Source organism: Lonchura striata, chromosome 33, assembly GCF_050655825.1.
Source record: "Lonchura striata isolate lonStrDom1 chromosome 33, ASM5065582v1, whole genome shotgun sequence".
Classification (NCBI taxonomy): Eukaryota; Metazoa; Chordata; class Aves; order Passeriformes; family Estrildidae; genus Lonchura; species Lonchura striata.
Window position 1 is genome coordinate 7,879,309 of NC_140735.1, and position 18,302 is coordinate 7,897,610.

The 18,302-nt window shown below is 50.7% G+C and overlaps 1 protein-coding gene across 1 annotated transcript; it reads left to right on the top strand.

Moving 5' to 3' along the window:
* The first annotated feature begins 438 nt into the window (after window positions 1-438).
* LOC146764595 (uncharacterized) lies at window positions 439-3,178 on the top strand. The gene has a single exon (XM_085564388.1). The coding sequence runs from the start codon at window positions 1,196-1,198 to the stop codon at window positions 3,176-3,178; it is 1,983 nt and encodes a 660-aa protein (XP_085420514.1). The 5' UTR covers window positions 439-1,195.
* The last annotated feature ends 15,124 nt before the right edge of the window (window positions 3,179-18,302 follow it).

Genomic DNA, 18,302 nt, shown 5'->3' on the forward strand with positions numbered 1-18,302 from the left:
TTGATCAGCGGCCTGGATAGAGGCACACACACCCCCTGACATCCTCTCTATCTGCTGTCTTCTTCATCTCTCCCCCCGCCCAGGGCTGCTGCTATCTTTTATAAGATATATTATGTATTACATGTTTACAATTATTCTCCAGTACCTACTACCTATGTTGCCAAGTGTTTTTCTACTCTAAACCAATCTGTGAGTGCCAACATCACCAAGAACATGGAGGTAAGGAAAAAGAAGGAGGAAGAACAGGATCAGCCCACTTTCCTCCATCTTAGAACTTCTGACCTCCATGTACAAAGTGAAAACCCCCCTGTACAGGTGCTAAAACCCCCCTGTACAATACTAAAAAAATTTCCCCTCTACTTTGTAATTACTTTTACTATACTATCTAACCTTTTGTGACTGCTTGTTCCACCTCCAAAGTTGGTAAATCATTCCTGGGTTGACTGTATGATGCCTTTATCCCCAATCGTCTGCCCTGTTCATGTTGAATAATAAGTTCTACACCTTTAAGACTTGTTCCAGGAGGGAAGGAGGGGGGGGAAGAAGCGCGGAGTTTGTTTTCAAGAACTGCACTCACTCCTCCACATTCCTGCTCCTGGACTGAGTTGTCTGCGTCCAGACGGACAACGAGACGGAGCTCTCCATTGTTTTTTTTCTTCCCTAGTTTAGTTAGTTTTAGCTAGCTGAGGCAAAGTTCCCCGGACTGTGTTTTCTTTTCCCTTTCTCTGGACCCGCTCTGGACTGAACACCAGGAGAGCAGCAGCAGCAGCACCGGTGGCCCAGTGGGCCGGGCCTGGGCCGCGGCATTTCCAGCGCCGGAGGGACTGAGCAGAGACTGAGTGAGCCCAGCTGCAACCTGAGGGATCTTTCTGAGATTGTCTCTCTTGGAGTGGCAAGAAGTTTTGTTGCTTAATATTGTCTAAGTTTGCTAGTTTAATAAACAGGTTTTTTCCACTTTTCTCCAAAGAGGTATCTTTCCCGAACTGGTTGGGGGGAGGGGCCGATTGAATCTGCTTTCCTGAAAGAACCCTTTTGGGGGGTCTTTCCCCAAATCTGCCCTGAACCAGGACAGATACATTTATTGGCGCCCAACTACCGGGGCTCGAAAAAAAACACAGTGGAAAAAACCTTTTTTCCTTGATTGATTGGATGTTGGTGGTGCTTATTTTGTAGTGGGTTAAAGCAGACAGTAGCCATGTTGCTTAAATTCATGTCTCTTGGGGTGGAGGCCTTCATGTGGTTCTGGTCTCTAGGCTTTTTTGGGGTTTTAGTACTTTTCTGGTCACTAGGATTCTTGTCCCTTACATGTAGTTTTTGCAGTAGAAAAACACAGATTAAAATAGCTATTGGGCTGGGCTTGGTGATAGTGATTTATAAGGCGCTTGTAAAGATACTGGAGTCTGTTCAAGACATGTATAGTTTATGGTTTTTTCATCCTACCCTGCATCCTAGTTCCAGTAGTATGTTCTGGGGGTTTATTAGTAATTGCACCTGGTTTGTTAGAGGAGGAGCAGGGCATGAGGTTTTCCAGCCTCTCCTTTCCTTCTTCTTTTTTGAATCTGTTATGTCACTTTTTGAGAATGTTCAGTTTCCCCTGAATGTTAAAGAGACCATTTTTCTAGTATTTATTCTTGTAAACTTCCTTTATACAGCCTGCAGTTTCTCTAGAGTGAAGGCTGAGATGTCCCGAGGACCTGATGAAACCCCTCACCCAGGTGTGGAAAATTCTGAATGGTGTGGAGAATGGGAAAATATGGGCCAGACCCTAAAGGAATTTTCTGACCCTGTAGAGTGGGATTTTCCACGTGAACAAATTCAGAACCCAGCTGAGGTGGGGAAATACCTGAAAGAGAAGTGCCACAATGACTCTAAGGAGGAAAAGCTAATTGCAATAAGCTGGGCCTTGGCTTATGCTTATCGCACACTGCTAGATACTGTAGGCCAGCAGACAGAGGCAAGGGGGCAGGGAGATAAACCAGCAGCTATCCCAGTCACTCAGGCTGCAGACAACACCCCAGTTACCCAGGCTGTAGCTAAAACAGACAGTGAACCTAAACCACTGGCAGTCGCTGCAGGAAAGAAGAAAAGCAAAACTGACCGGCCAGGGACTGATGATGATGATCCAGGAGAAGGACCCTCAAAGCTAATTACTGACACAAAAGCCGGAGTTAGGGCAACTGAGGCAGGATCAGAAGCCACTACTGAGTCCTATTCCCTGAAGGACCTTCGTGGCCTAAGAAAGGATTACACTCGACGACCTGATGAGTCTATAATTAGTTGGTTGGTCCGTCTTTGGGATGCTGCAGGGGAGGCTACAATTCTGGATGGTAGTGAAGCGAGACATTTGGGATCCCTGTCACATGATCCTGTCATTGATCAAGGAATGATGAGGGGGGCTAACCCTCGCAGCCTCTGGGCACGGGTTTTGGAAAGTGTAGCACAAAGATACCTGTGTGCAGATGATCTTTATATGCAGCAAACCCAGTGGAAGACTATAGAACAAGGAATTCAACGCTTGAGGGAAATGGCAGTGGCAGAGATTGTCTTCTCGGATGATGTAGATACTGTAAATCCAGACTTGGTACCGTGTACATCTGTGATGTGGCGAAAACTTGTAAGACTTGGGCCACATGAATACGCTTCTGCTGTAGCAATAATGAAGCGAGATGATGGTGAGGAGACTGTGCTCGATATGGCAAAGAAGCTCCGAGCATATGCAGATGCTGTACATGGCCCAACCCATGCCAGAATTGCAGCAGTGGAAACACATCTGCAGAAACTAGAAAACAAGATAGAGGAGAGTCATAAGAAACTCAGGGAGGAGATGAAAGAGGGTTTTCTCCAAGTCTCAGCAATACAGATCAGAGGTCCTGGTACCCAACACAGACGTTCCCCAGACGGGGAAAGAAGATACATCTCACAAGCTGAGCTGTGGTTCTTCCTGCGTGATTGTGGAGAAAATATGAGGAAATGGGACGGGAAACCTACTGGTGCTCTGGCACAACGGGTGCGTGAATTGAAGGGAGGCAAGACTCCGAAAGGAAGTTTCACCAAAAGGGAAGCAGCTCCAGTAGCCCATAATCAAACTGCCGTATATGATGATGATGACGATATTTTCGATCCCCTTGAAGGAACCTCCAAGGCATATGCCCCAGGAAAGAAGGATAACCATGCTTAGAGGGGCCCTGCCTCTAGCCAGGTAGAGGCAAGGGAAAACCGTATTTTTTGGACTGTGTGGATTCGTTGGCCTGGCACATCAGAACCACAAGTATATAAAGCTTTGGTCGACACTGGTGCACAGTGCACATTAATCCCATCAAAATATGTGGGGGCAGAACATGTTTCTATTGCTGGTGTGACAGGGGGATCACAGGACTTTACTTCAGTGGAAGCTGAGATCAGCCTGACTGGAAATGAGTGGAAGAAACAGTCCATTGTGACTGGCCCAGATGCCCCATGTATTTTAGGCATAGACTTCCTCCGAAGTGGGTATTTCAAAGATCCAAAGGGACTCAGGTGGGCATTTGGGATAGCAGCTGTAGAGACAGAGGGCATCAAGCAATTGAACAGCTTACCTGGACTATCAGAAAACCCATCTGCAGTAGGACTCCTGAAGGTAGAAGAGCAACGAGTACCAATTGCCACCTCAACAGTGCACCGCCGGCAGTACCGAACAAATCGAGATGCCGTGATCCCCATCCACAAAATGATTCGGGAGTTGGAGAGCCAAGGGGTGGTCAGCAAAACCCACTCACCCTTCAACAGCCCCATCTGGCCTGTGCGCAAATCTGAAGGAGAATGGAGATTGACTGTGGACTATCGTGGCTTAAATGAAGTGACTCCACCGCTGAGCGCTGCTGTGCCGGACATGCTGGAACTCCAGTACGAGCTGGAGTCCAAGGCAGCAAAGTGGTATGCCACCATTGATATTGCTAATGCGTTTTTCTCCATTCCTCTGGCAGCAGAATGCAGGCCTCAGTTCGCTTTCACCTGGAGGGGCGTGCAGTACACCTGGAACCGACTGCCCCAGGGGTGGAAACACAGCCCCACCATCTGCCATGGACTAATCCAGGCTGCACTAGAAAAGGGTGAGGCTCCAGAACATCTACAGTATATTGATGATATCATTGTGTGGGGGAACACAGCAGCAGAGGTGTTTGAGAAAGGAAAGAAAATCATCCAGATTCTCCTGAAAGCTGGTTTTGCCATCAAGAAGAGCAAAGTCAAGGGACCTGCTCGAGAGATCCAGTTCCTGGGAGTGAAGTGGCAAGATGGACGGCGTCAGATTCCTACAGATATCATCAACAAGATCACAGCGATGTCTCCACCAACCAACAAGAAGGAAACACAAGCTTTTCTAGGTGCCATAGGTTTTTGGAGACTGCACATTCCCGAGTATAGCCAGATAGTGAGCCCTCTCTACCTGGTCACCCGCAAGAAGAATACTTTCCACTGGGGCCCTGAACAGCAGCAAGCCTTCACCCAGATCAAGCAGGAGATCGCCCATGCGGTAGCCCTTGGCCCAGTCAGGACGGGACCAGATGTGAAGAACGTGCTCTACTCTGCAGCCGGGAGCCATGGTTTGTCCTGGAGCCTTTGGCAGAAGGCGCCTGATGAGACTCGAGGCCGACCACTGGGATTTTGGAGTCGGAGCTATAGAGGATCTGAAGCCAACTATACTCCAACAGAGAAGGAAATTTTAGCAGCCTATGAAGGAGTCCAAGCTGCCTCAGAAGTGATCGGTACAGAAGCACAACTCCTCCTGGCACCCCGACTGCCGGTGCTGGGGTGGATGTTCAAAGCAAAGGTTCCCTCTACCCACCATGCCACCAATGCCACATGGAGCAAATGGATTGCCCTTATCACGCAGCGCGCCCGGATTGGGAAACTGAATCGCCCTGGGATTTTGGAGATAATTACGAACTGGCCTGAAGGTGAAAACTTTGGTCTCACTGATGAAGAGGAAGAAGAAGTGACACATGCTGAAGAAGCGCCACCATATAACCAACTGCCAGCAGAAGAAACACATTATGCCCTTTTCACTGATGGATCTTGCTGCATTGTGGGAATGAAACGAAAATGGAAAGCAGCTGTATGGAGTCCCACACGACGGGTTGCAGAAGCTACTGAAGGGGAGGGTGGATCAAGTCAACTCGCTGAACTCAAAGCCATTCAACTGGCCCTGGACATTGCTGAAAGGGAGAAGTGGCCAAAGCTCTACCTCTACACTGATTCATGGATGGTAGCCAATGCTCTGTGGGGGTGGCTGGAGAGGTGGAAAAAAGCTAATTGGCAACGTAGAGGAAAACCAATTTGGGCTGCTGATGAGTGGAAAGACATTGCTACCAGGGTAGAGAAGCTACCTGTAAAAGTTCGCCATGTAGATGCCCATGTTCCCAAGAGCAGAGCCAATAAAGAGCACCAAAACAACCAGCAGGTAGATCAGGCTGCAAAGATAGGGGTGTCAAAGATAGACTTGGATTGGGAACACAAGGGGGAATTGTTTTTAGCACGATGGGCCCATGATGCCTCAGGCCATCAGGGTAGAGATGCCACTTTTAAGTGGGCACGAGACCGAGGGGTGGATTTAACCATGGACAGTATTTCTCAGGTGATCCATGACTGTGAGACGTGTGCTACCATAAAACAGGCCAAGAGAGTGAAGCCCCTATGGTATGGTGGGCGGTGGTCCAAGTACAACTATGGGGAGGCCTGGCAGATTGACTATATCACACTGCCCCAGACACGCCACGGCAAACGCTACGTGCTCACCATGGTAGAAGCCACCACAGGATGGTTGGAAACCTATCCCGTACCTCATGCTACGGCCCGCAACACCATTCTGGGCCTTGAGAAACAGGTCCTTTGGAGGCATGGTACCCCTGAGAGGATTGAGTCAGACAATGGGACTCATTTCAAGAACAGCCTTATCAACACTTGGGCTAGGGAACATGGTATTGAGTGGGTGTACCATATTCCCTACCATGCACCAGCTGCAGGAAAGGTGGAGAGGTACAATGGACTGTTGAAAACCACTTTGAAAGCATTAGGTGGTGGATCTTTCAAGAACTGGGAGCAGAATCTGGCAAAAGCCACCTGGTTAGTTAACACCCGAGGCTCTACCAGTCGATTGGGCCCTGCCCAATCTCAGTTTTTGCATATAGTAGATGGAGACAAAGTCCCAGTAGTGCATGTCAGAGGTTTGTTAGGGAAGACAGTGTGGATCAATTCTGCCTCAAGTACAGACAAACCCATTCGTGGGATTGTTTTTGCTCAGGGACCAGGTTGCACATGGTGGATAATGCAGAAAGATGGAAGAACACGATGTGTACCTCAGGGAGATCTGATTGTTGGGTGAGAAACGTGTGTAAATATCACTGTTTGCTGAATATTACTGCCATTGTCTGTGTATAGCTGTATATCGGATGTATAATGTATGTGTTTGTAGGGTTTGAATATATATATATATTAGTTTTAGTAGTAAGCTGACGATATGGGGATAAGGGGTGGAATGTCCTGGGTTGACTGTATGATGCCTTTATCCCCAATCGTCTGCCCTGTTCATGTTGAATAATAAGTTCTACACCTTTAAGACTTGTTCCAGGAGGGAAGGAGGGGGGGAAGAAGCGCGGAGTTTGTTTTCAAGAACTGCACTCACTCCTCCACATTCCTGCTCCTGGACTGAGTTGTCTGCGTCCAGACGGACAACGAGACGGAGCTCTCCATTGTTTTTTTTCTTCCCTAGTTTAGTTAGTTTTAGCTAGCTGAGGCAAAGTTCCCCGGACTGTGTTTTCTTTTCCCTTTCTCTGGACCCGCTCTGGACTGAACACCAGGAGAGCAGCAGCAGCAGCACCGGTGGCCCAGTGGGCCGGGCCTGGGCCGCGGCATTTCCAGCGCCGGAGGGACTGAGCAGAGACTGAGTGAGCCCAGCTGCAACCTGAGGGATCTTTCTGAGATTGTCTCTCTTGGAGTGGCAAGAAGTTTTGTTGCTTAATATTGTCTAAGTTTGCTAGTTTAATAAACAGGTTTTTTCCACTTTTCTCCAAAGAGGTATCTTTCCCGAACTGGTTGGGGGGAGGGGCCGATTGAATCTGCTTTCCTGAAAGAACCCTTTTGGGGGGTCTTTCCCCAAATCTGCCCTGAACCAGGACAATGGTTCAAACTCAAAATCACAGCTGTTTTTCAGCTGCCTGCCAGGGTCCCAAATGCTTCTGACCAAGGCCTGGAACCACTAAAAATGTCTGAGAGACATTATGAGTTCCCACAAGGGTCCTGAAGGGAAATTTGGGGGTCCCAGGGGGGGTTTTGTGGTCCCAAAGGGAATTTTGGGAGTCCCAGGGGGGGTTTTGTTGTCCTGAAGGGAATTTTGGGAGTCCCAGGAGGTGGGTTTGGGGTCCTGAAGGGAATTTTGGAGTCTCACAAAGTTTTTGGGGGTCCCAGAAAGAATTTTGGGGACCCTGATGAGAATTTTGGGGCTCCCGGGCGGGGGGTTTTGGGGTCCCAAAGGGAATTTTGGGGGTCTCAGTGGGGTTTTGGGTCTCCCAGGAGGAATTTCAAGGACCCTGATGGAAATTTTGGGGGTCCTGGGGGGGGTTTTGGGGTCCCAAAGGGAATTTTGGAAGTCCCAGGGGGTGTTTTGGTGTCCTGAAGGGAATTTTGGGTGTCCCAGGGGGGGTATTGGAGTCCTGGGGAGAATTTTGGGGGTCCTGGGGAGGGTTTTTGGGAGGAATTTTGGGGGTCCCGGGTAGAATTTTGGGGGTCCTGGGGGAGGTTTTGGGGTTCTGAATGGAATTTTGGGGTCTCACGAAGTTTTTGGGGGGTCCCAGAAAGAATTTTGGGGACCCTGATGGGAATTTGGCGGGTCCCAGTGGAAGTTTTGGGGTCCCGAAGGGAATTTTGGGAGTCCCAGGGGGGGTTTTGGAGTCCTGGGGAGAATTTTGAGGGTCTCAGGGGGGTTTTGGGAGGAATTTTGGGGGTCCCGACTAGAATTTTAAGGGTCCTGGGGGTGGTTTTGGTGTCCTGAAGGGAATTTTGGAGTCTCACAAAGTTTTTGGGGTGTCCCAGGAGGAATTTCGGGGACCCTGATAGGAATTTTTAGGGGTCTCAGGGGGTTTTGGGGGGTCCCATGAGGACTGTTGGGGTCCTGAAGGGAATTTTGGGGTGTCAAGGAGTTTTGGGGGGGGCCCAGGAGGAATTTTGGGGTCCTGAAGGGAATTTTGTGGGACCCTGATGGGGGGTTTTGGAGTCCTGGGGAGAATTTTGGGGGTCCTGGGGGGGGGTTTATGGTCCTGAAGGGAATTTTGGAGTCTCTGGGAGTTTTTGGGGGGTCCCAGGAGATATTTCGGGGACCCTGATGGGAATTCTGGGGATCCCAGGGGTGTTTTGGGGTCCCGAAGGGAATTTTGGGAGTCCCAGGGGGGGGGATTGTAGTCCTGGGGAGAATTTTGATGGTCTCAGGGTTTTTTTGGGAGGAATTTCTGGGGTCCCGAGTAGAATTTTGGGGGTTCTGGGGGTGGGTTTGGGGACCTGAAGGGAACTTTGGGGGTCTCACCAAGTTTTTGGGGGGTCCCAGGAGGAATTTTGGGGTCCTGAAGGGAATTTTGGGAGTCCAAGTGTGTGTTTTGTGGTCCCAAAGGGAATTTTGGGCGTCCCAGGGGGTTTTTGGGAGGAATTTTGGGAGTCCCGGGTAGAATTTTGGGTGTCCCAGAGGGGCTTTTGGGGTCGCAAAGGGAATTTTGGCCATCCCAGGGGGAGTTTTGGAGTCCTGGGGAGAATTTTGTGGGTCCTGGGAGAGGTTTTGAGGTCCTGAAAGGAATTTTTGGGTCTCAGGGAGTTTTTGGGGCATCCCAGGAGGGAATTTTGGGGACCGTGATGGGAATTTTGGGGGTCCCACGGGGGGTTTTGGAGTCCTGGGGAGAGTTTTGATGGTGTCAGGCGTTTTTTGGGAGGAATTTTTGGGGTCCCGGGTAGAATTTTTTGGGTCCCAGGGGGGGTTTGGGGTCCTGAAGGGAATTTTTGGGTCTCTGAGAGTTTGTGGGGGGCGGTCCCAGAAGGAATTTTAGGGGTCTCAGGGGGTTTTTGGGGGTCCCAGGTGGGTTTTGGGGTCCCGAAGGGAATTTTGGGAGTACCAGGGGGGGTTTTGGAGTCCTGGGGAGAATTTTGATGGTCTCAGGGGTTTTTTGGGAGGAATTTTGGGGGTCCCGAGTAGAATTTTGTGGGTCTTGGGGCGGGTTTGGCGTTCTGAAGGGAATTTTGGGGGTCTCTGGAAGTATTTGGGGGGTCCCAGAAAGAATTTTGGGGACCCTGATGGGAATTTTGGGGCTCCCGGTGGAGGGTTTTGGGGTCCCGAAGGGAATTTTGGGGGTCTCAGTGGGGTTTTGGGTCTCCCAGGAGGAATTTCAGGGACCCTGATGGGAATTTTGGGTGTCCCAGGGGGCCTTGTGGTGTCCTGGGGAGAATTTTAGGGGTCTCAGGGGTTTTTTGGGAGGAATTTTGGGGGTCCCGGGTAGAATTTTGTGTGTCCTGGGGGGGGTTTGGGGTCCTGAAGGGAATTTTGTGGGACCCTGATGGGGGGTTTTGGAGTCCTGGGGAGAATTTTGGGGGTCCTGGGGGGGGTTTATGGTCCTGAAGGGAATTTTGGAGTCTCTGGGAGTTTTTGGGGGATCCCAGGAGATATTTCGGGGACCCTGATGGGAATTCTGGGGATCCCAGGGGTGTTTTGGGGTCCCGAAGGGAATTTTGGGAGTCCCAGGGGGGGGGATTGTAGTCCTGGGGAGAATTTTGATGGTCTCAGGGTTTTTTTGGGAGGAATTTCTGGGGTCCCGAGTAGAATTTTGGGGGTTCTGGGGGTGGGTTTGGGGACCTGAAGGGAACTTTGGGGGTCTCAAGGAGTTTTGGGGGGTTCCTGGAGGAATTTCGGGGACCCTGATGGGAATTTTTAGGTTCCCCGAGGGGGGTTTTTGGTGTCCCAAAGGGAATTTTAGGCGTTCCAGGGGGGGTTTTGGAGTCCTGGGGAGAATTTTGAGGGTCTCAGGGATTTTTTGGGAGGAATTTTGGGGGTCCCGGGTAGAATTTTTTGGGTCCCAGGGGGGGTTTGGGGTTCTGAAGAGAATTTTGGGGGTCTCACCAAGTTTTTGGGGGGTCCCAGGAGGAATTTTGGGGTCCTGAAGGGAATTTTGGGGGTCCAAGTGTGTGTTTTGTGGTCCCAAAGGGAATTTTGGGCGTCCCAGGGGGTTTTTGGGAGGAATTTTGGGAGTCCCGGGTAGAATTTTGGGTGTCCCAGGGGGGCTTTTGGGGTCGCAAAGGGAATTTTGGCCATCCCAGGGGGAGTTTTGGAGTCCTGGGGAGAATTTTCAGGGTCTCAGGGTTTTTTTGGGAGGAATTTTGGGGGTCCCGAGTAGAATTTTGTGGGTTCTGGGGGAGGGTTTGGGGTTTTGAAGGGAATTTTGGGGGTCCCGGGGGGGTTTTGGGGTCCTAATGGGAATTTTGGGAGTCCCAGGGGGGGTTTTGTGGTCCTGAAGGGAATTTTGGGCGTCCCAGGGGGTTTTTGGGAGGAATTTTGGGGGTCCCGGGTAGAATTTTGGGGATCCCACGGGGGTGGGTTGGAGTCCTGAAGGGAATTTTAGGGGTCTCAGGGGGTTTTTGGGGGTCCCAGGTGGAATTTCGGGGTCCCTGATAGGTTTTTTTGGGTCCCAGGGGGGGTTTTGGAGTCCTGGGGAGAATTTTGAGGGTCTCAGGGAGTTTTTGGGAGGAATTTTGGGGGTCCCGAGTAGAATTTTCGGGGTCCTGGGGGTGGGGGGGTTTGGGGTCCTGAAGTGAATTTTGGGGTCTCAGGAAGTTTTTGGGGGGTCCCAGAAAGAATTTTGGGGACCCTGATGGGAATTTTGGGGCTCCCGGTGGAGGGTTTTGGGGTCCCGAAGGGAATTTTGGGGGTCTCAGTGGGGTTTTGGGTCTCCCAGGAGGAATTTCAGGGACCCTGATGGGAATTTTGGGTGTCCCAGGGGGGCTTGTGGTGTCCTGGGGAGAATTTTAGGGGTCTCAGGGGTTTTTTGGGAGGAATTTTGGGGGTCCCGGGTAGAATTTTGTGTGTCCTGGGGAGGGTTTGGGGTCCTGAAGGGAATTTTGTGGGACCCTGATGGGGGGTTTTGGAGTCCTGGGGAGAATTTTGGGGGTCCTGGGGGGGGGGTTTATGGTCCTGAAGGGAATTTTGGAGTCTCTGGGAGTTTTTGGGTGGTCCCAGGAGATATTTCGGGGACCCTGATGGGAATTCTGGGGATCCCAGGGGTGTTTTGGGGTCCCGAAGGGAATTTTGGGAGTCCCAGGTGGGGGGATTGTAGTCCTGGGGAGAATTTTGATGGTCTCAGGGTTTTTTTGGGAGGAATTTCTGGGGTCCCGAGTAGAATTTTGGGGGTTCTGGGGGTGGGTTTGGGGACCTGAAGGGAACTTTGGGGGTCTCAAGGAGTTTTGGGGGGTCCCTGGAGGAATTTCGGGGACCCTGATGGGAATTTTTAGGTTCCCCGAGGGGGGTTTTTGGTGTCCCAAAGGGAATTTTAGGCGTTCCAAGGGGGGGTTTGGAGTCCTGGGGAGAATTTTGAGGGTCTCAGGGATTTTTTGGGAGGAATTTTGGGGGTCCCGGGTAGAATTTTTTGGGTCCCGGGGGGGTTTGGGGTTCTGAAGAGAATTTTGGGGGTCTCACCAAGTTTTTTGGGGGTCCCAGGAGGAATTTTGGGGTCCTGAAGGGAATTTTGGGGGTCCAAGTGTGTGTTTTGTGGTCCCAAAGGGAATTTTGGGCATCCCAGGGGGTTTTTGGGAGGAATTTTGGGAGTCCCGGGTAGAATTTTGGGAGTCCCAGGGGGTTTTTGGTGTCGCAAAGGGAATTTTGGCCATCCCATGGGGAGTTTTGGAGTCCTGGGGAGAATTTTCAGGGTCTCAGGGTTTTTTTGGGAGGAATTTTGGGGGTCCCGAGTAGAATTTTGTGGGTCCTGGGGGAGGGTTTGGGGTTTTGAAGGGAATTTTGGGGGTCCCAGGGGGGGTTTTGGGGTCCCAAAGGGAATTCTGGGCGTCCCAGGGGGGGTTTTGTGGTCCTGAAGGGAATTTTGGGCATCCCAGGGGGTTTTTGGGAGGAATTTTGGGGGTCCCGGGTAGAATTTTGGGGATCCCACGGTGGTGGGTTGGGGTCCTGAAGGGAATTTTAGGGGTCTCAGGGGGTTTTTGGGGGTCCCAGGTGGAATTTCGGGGTCCCTGATAGGTTTTTTTGGGTCCCAGGGGGGGTTTTGGAGTCCTGGGGAGAATTTTGGGGGTCCCAGGCGGTTTTTGGGAGGAATTTTGGGGGTCCCGTGTAGAATTTTGGGACTCCCTGGGGGGAGTTTGGTTACTGAAGAGAATTTTGGGGTCTCTGGGACTTTTTGGAGGGTCCCATGAGGACTTTTGGGGTCCTGAAGGAAGTTTTGGTGTCTCACGAAGTTTTTGGGAGGTCCCAGAAGGAATTTTGGGGACCCTGATGGGAATTTTGGGGGTCCCAGTGGGGTTTTTGGGGGCCCGAATGGAATTTTGGGAGTCCCAGGGGGGGGGTTTGGCGTCCCGAAGGGAATTTTGAGCGTCCAAGGGGGTTTTTGGAGTCCTGGGGAGAATTTTGAGGGTCTCTGGGGGTTTTTGGGGGGAATTTTGGGGGTCCGGAGTAGAATTTTTTGGGTCCTGGGTGAGGTTTTGGGGTCCGGAAAAGAATTTTGGGGTCTCACCAAGTTTTTGGGAGTCCCAGAAATAATTTTGGTGACCCTGAAGGGAATTTTGGGGGTCTCAGTGGGGTTTTGGGGGGTCCCAGGAGGAATTTTGGCATCTTGAAGGGAATTTTGGGGTCTCAAAGAGTTTTGGGGCTTCCCAGGATGAATTTCGGGGACCCTGCTGGGAATTTTGGGGATCCCAGGGGGGTTTTCGGGGTCCTGAAGGGAATTTTGGTGGTCCCAGGGGGGTTTTCTGGGTTCTGAAGGGAATTTTGGGGGTCCCAGGGGGTGTTCTGGGTCCCGAAGGGAATTTTGGGGGTCCCAGGGGTGTTTTTGGGGTCCCGAAAGGAATTTTGGGGGTCCCGGGGCCGTCTCGGTGGTTTTGGGGTCACGCTGGCTGCGGGGCTGCAGTACCGCCCTGTGTCCACAAGGCGGCAGCATTTGTCAAGTGAGTCCGCGACAAGATGGCGGCCCGTGGGGACCGTGATGGTGACAGGCATTTAATGCCGATGCCTGTCGGCTCCCGCCAAAAACCCGCACGCTCGCGGCGCTCCTGACCCCACAGCCCGTGTGCACGGCATCGTAACCGCCGCGGAAAATCCCGTCGCGGGGCGCCGGCGGTGCGGGCAATTCAGGCAGTGTAAAAAACAGACACGGGTCCTCGAATTTCAACGTCCTCGCCACTCCCAAGATGGCGGCCGCGGGCGGCGGGCTGCAGTGCCGCTCTCTGCCCACACGGCGGCAGCACTGCGCCGTCAGCAGCGAATGCCCCAAAGATCCGCGCGGGAAAGAACGGAACAAAAAACCTGCCTCTGACCCGATAGGAACCGAAAGAAAAAACCTTTCCTCTTAAACTGCATTTCAACAGAGTTTATTTTTACATTTTTCACATTTATATTCACATTCGGATTTATAATGTATATTTATATATAATTGTATTTTCATAATTCCTTAGATTTATTCCATTTATTATATTTTATTATATTTTATATTTTTATACATATCTTAATAGATTGCTTACATATTTCTATAGTTAGATTTAGAGTTCTAAAAGGTTTATATTGATTAAAATAAAAACCTGACTCTATCCAAGTAAAAATCTTTTAAAAAACCCCTTTATTTAAACTCCATTTAAATTTATTTCTATTTTTAGCATTTATAGTCAAATTTACATTTTAAATGTAGATTGATGTATGGTGTTATTTATAGTCTATCTCTTCCTAATACTATTTTTATTTCTATTTTATATTTTTATATATATCTGTATACATTGAATATATATTTCCATATTTAGAACGATATCAAAATAAAATGTATATTCATATTTTTTCCATTAATGCCCTGCCTCTAACCAAATAAAAACAAAAACAAAAAAAAATCTTTCTATAAACAGTACTTGAATATATATTGAATACACCATGCATTACAAATTGCAGGGGAAATGGATTCCCTCATGATTTGAACACAAGAAATAATGGAAAAGGAAGCTTTTTCCCACAATTTAAACCCCTTTTCTCTCCATAACCCCTCATTTTTCTGGGAGCGCTGTGGAAGGTCTGGGGGTTCTAAGGAGGGACTGACACAATAAAAGGGGAAAGTTGAAAGCTCTCCCGTGGAACCCCACATGCTGCCCGGCCTGCTCAGGTGCTGCCCCTTGGCAAGAGGGCTCTTCCCTCGGCATTTTCTCAAAGGGATGCTCGTGCCCGGGTGGGTCCAGCTGCTCCCCGATCCCTGCTGGATGTTCCAGCCATAGCTCCTGGAGGGACACTTGGGATACCCCTGTTAGCCCCTCTGGATTAGCAGCTCCCTGTGCAGGTGTGCCCAGGTAGCTGCACTGAAAGCAGCTGCTCACACGGGGAGCTGCTACACCTAGGAGTGGGGGATGAGGTGAAGAAAGGTCCTGTGGGGTGTTCCCTTCCCTACGCAGGCCTTTGCCAGACCCTTAAACAATGGGGTGCCAGATTTTCATTGCCAAGATAATTAACAATCTTTCCCCTGGCCAAACAGGAATTGTGCTACCAAAATTGCAAACAGTGAATGATTTCTCGCAGACCACATCTGCCACCACCAGGAACTCTCACTGCCTTTGGAGAGCAGCACGCCACCAGTAAACACACATCAACACACAGGGAAAGTGAGGTTGGTTTTACACGGAAAATGGGCAGAGGTCGGGTCACAAGGCCTGTGGCCCCAAGTGACTTTCTACATCTTTTTGTTCTGAATGGCACAGGATTTATCCAGGAGAAAAACTGCTGCCAGCAAGAATTCTCCCTGCCCTGGAAGAGACAAGCACCTCCTTGACACTGACATCAGGAAGTGTAGAGAGTGAGCCATGTTTCACACAGAATAGGGCCAGCGACAGAGCCCAAGAGCCAGGGGCCACGAAAAAAGGGTTGCCCCTTGAAAATCTGAATGAAGAAGGATGTGTTGTGGACCCAAGCTGCTTTCATGTCGATGAGGGGTTGCTTTGATGATCCCAAGCACAAATCGCAAACTGACTTCAGGAACCAAGACTGGCGAGCGTGCTTTCCTAGGGAAAAGATCTGGAATTAGCGCACAGAACCTTGCGTCCCTGCGTGGACAACTGAGTGCAGGAAATATGAACATAGAAAAATATAACCCAGGCCCAAAGAACACCCACCTCAAACTCGTGCTGCCCTGATAGACCCAAGGGAGCCCTACAAACTGACATCAGGAACCTGGACTGCTGAGTTTTCTTTCCCAGGGAAAATGGCAAAGGACGTGCCCAGGAGCCCCTGGCCCTAAGCTGGGTCCCGACTGCAAAAAATCTTTATATCGAAGGATGGACCCCAGACCGAAGTTGTCCCCACCTCAAACTTGTGCTGCCCTGATAGACCCAAGGGAGCCCTACAAACTGACATCAGGAACCGGGACTGCTGAGTTTCCTTTCCCAGGGAAAATGGCCAAAGGATGTGCCCAGCGGCCCCTGGCCCTGACTGCAAAAAATCCATATATAGAAGGATGGACCCCACACTGAAGTTGTCCCCACCTCAAACTTGTGCTGCCCTGATAGACCCAAGGGAGCCCTACAAACTGACATCAGGAACCTGGACTGCTGAGTTTTCTTTCCCAGGGAAAATGGAAAAAGCTTGTGCCCAGGGGCCGCTGGCCTTGGGCAGGGACCTCACTACAAGAAATCCTTATATCGAAGGATGGACCCCACACCGAAGTTGTCCCCACCTCAAACTTGTGCTGCCCTGATAGACCCAAGGGAGCCCTACAAACTGACATCAGGAACCTGGACTGCTGAGTTTTCTTTCCCAGGGAAAATGGAAAAAGGATGTGCCCAGGGGCCCCTGGCCCTGGGCAGGGACCTCACTGCAAAAAATCCTTATATCGAAGGATGGACCCCACACCGAAGTTGTCCCCACCTCAAACTTGTGCTGCCCTGATAGACCCAAGGGAGCCCTACAAACTGACATCAGGAACCTGGACTGCTGAGTTTTCTTTCCCAGGGAAAATGGAAAAAGGATGTGCCCAGGGGCCCCTGGCCCTGACTGCAAAAAATCCTTATATCGAAGGATGGACCCCACACCGAAGTTCTACCCACCTCAAACTTGTGCTGCCCTGATACACCCAAGGGAGCCCTACAAACTGACATCAGGAACCTGGACTGCTGAGTTTTCTTTCCCAGGGAAAATGGAAAAAGGATGTGCCCAGGGGCCCCTGGCCCTGACTGCAAAAAATCCTTATATTGAAGGATGGACCCCACACCGAAGTTGTCCCCACCTCAAACTTGTGCTGCCCTGATAGACCCAAGGCAGCCCTACAAACTGACATCAGGAACCTGGACTGCTGAGTTTTCTTTCCCAGAGAAAATTGAAAAAGAATGTGCCCAGGGGACCCTGGCCCACGGCTGCGACCTCACTGCAAAGAATCCTTATATCGAAGAATGGACCCCACACCGAAGTTGTCCCCACCTCAAACTTGTGCTGCCCTGATACACCCAAGGCAGCCCTACAAACTGACATCAGGAACCTGGACTGCTGAGTTTTCTTTCCCAGGGAAAATGGCCAAAGGATGTGCCCAGGGGCTCCTGGCCCTGGGCAGGGACCTCACTGCAAAAAATCCTTGTATCGAAGGATGGACCCCACACCGAAGTTGTCCCCACCTCAAACTTGTGCTGCCCTGATACACCCAAGGGAGCCCTACAAACTGACATCAGGAACCGGGACTGCTGAGTTTCCTTTCCCAGGGAAAATGGCCAAAGGATGTGCCCAGCGGCCCCTGGCCCTGACTGCAAAAAATCCATATATAGAAGGATGGACCCCACACTGAAGTTGTCCCCACCTCAAACTTGTGCTGCCCTGATAGACCCAAGGGAGCCCTACAAACTGACATCAGGAACCTGGACTGCTGAGTTTTCTTTCCCAGGGAAAATGGAAAAAGAATGTGCCCAGGGGCCCCTGGCCCAGGGCTGCGACCTCACTGCAAAGAATCCTTATATCGAAGAATGGACCCCACACCGAAGTTGTCCCCACCTCAAACTTGTGCTGCCCTGATACACCCAAGGGAGCCCTACAAACCGACATCAGGAACCTGGACTGCTGAGTTTTCTTTCCCAGGGAAGATGGAAAAAGGATGTGCCCAGGGGCCCCTGGCCCTGACTGCAAAAAATCCTTATATCGAAGGATGGACCCCACACCGAAGTTGTCCCCACCTCAAACTTGTGCTGCCCTGATAGACCCAAGGGAGCCCTACAAACTGACATCAGGAACCTGGACTGCTGAGTTTTCTTTCCCAGGGAAAATGGAAAAAGGATGTGCCCAGGGTCCCCTAGCCCTTGACAGGGCCATCACTATAAAGAATCCTTATATCGAAGGATGGACCCCACACCGAAGTTGTCCCCACCTCAAACTTGTGCTGCCCTGATAGACCCAAGGGAGCCCTACAAACTGACATCAGGAACCTGGACTGCTGAGTTTTCTTTCCCAGGGAAAATGGAAAAAGGATGTGCCCAGGGGCCCCAGGCCCTGGGCAGGGACCTCACTGCAAAAAATCCTTATATCGAAGGATGGACCCCACACCGAAGTTGTCCCCACCTCAAACTTGTGCTGCCCTGATAGACCCAAGGGAGCCCTACAAACTGACATCAGGAACCTGGACTGCTGAGTTTTCTTTCCCAGGGAAAATGGAAAAAGGATGTGCCCAGGGGCCCCTGGCCCTGACTGCAAAAAATCCTTATATCGAAGGATGGACCCCACACCGAAGCAGTGCCCACCTCAAACTTGTACTGCCCTGATAGACCCAAGGCAGCCCTACAAACTGACATCAGGAACATGGACTGCTGAGTTTTCTTTCCGAGAGAAAATGGAAAAAGAATGTGCCCAGGGGCCCCTGGCCCAGGGCTGCGACCTCACTGCAAAGAATCCTTATATCGAAGAATGGACCCCACACCGAAGTTGTCCCCACCTCAAACTTGTGCTGCCCTGATAGACCCAAGGCAGCCCTACAAACTGACATCAGGAACCTGGACTGCTGAGTTTTCTTTCCCAGGGAAAATGGCCAAAGGATGTGCCCAGGGACTCCTGGCCCTGGGCAGGGCCCTCACTGCAAAAAATC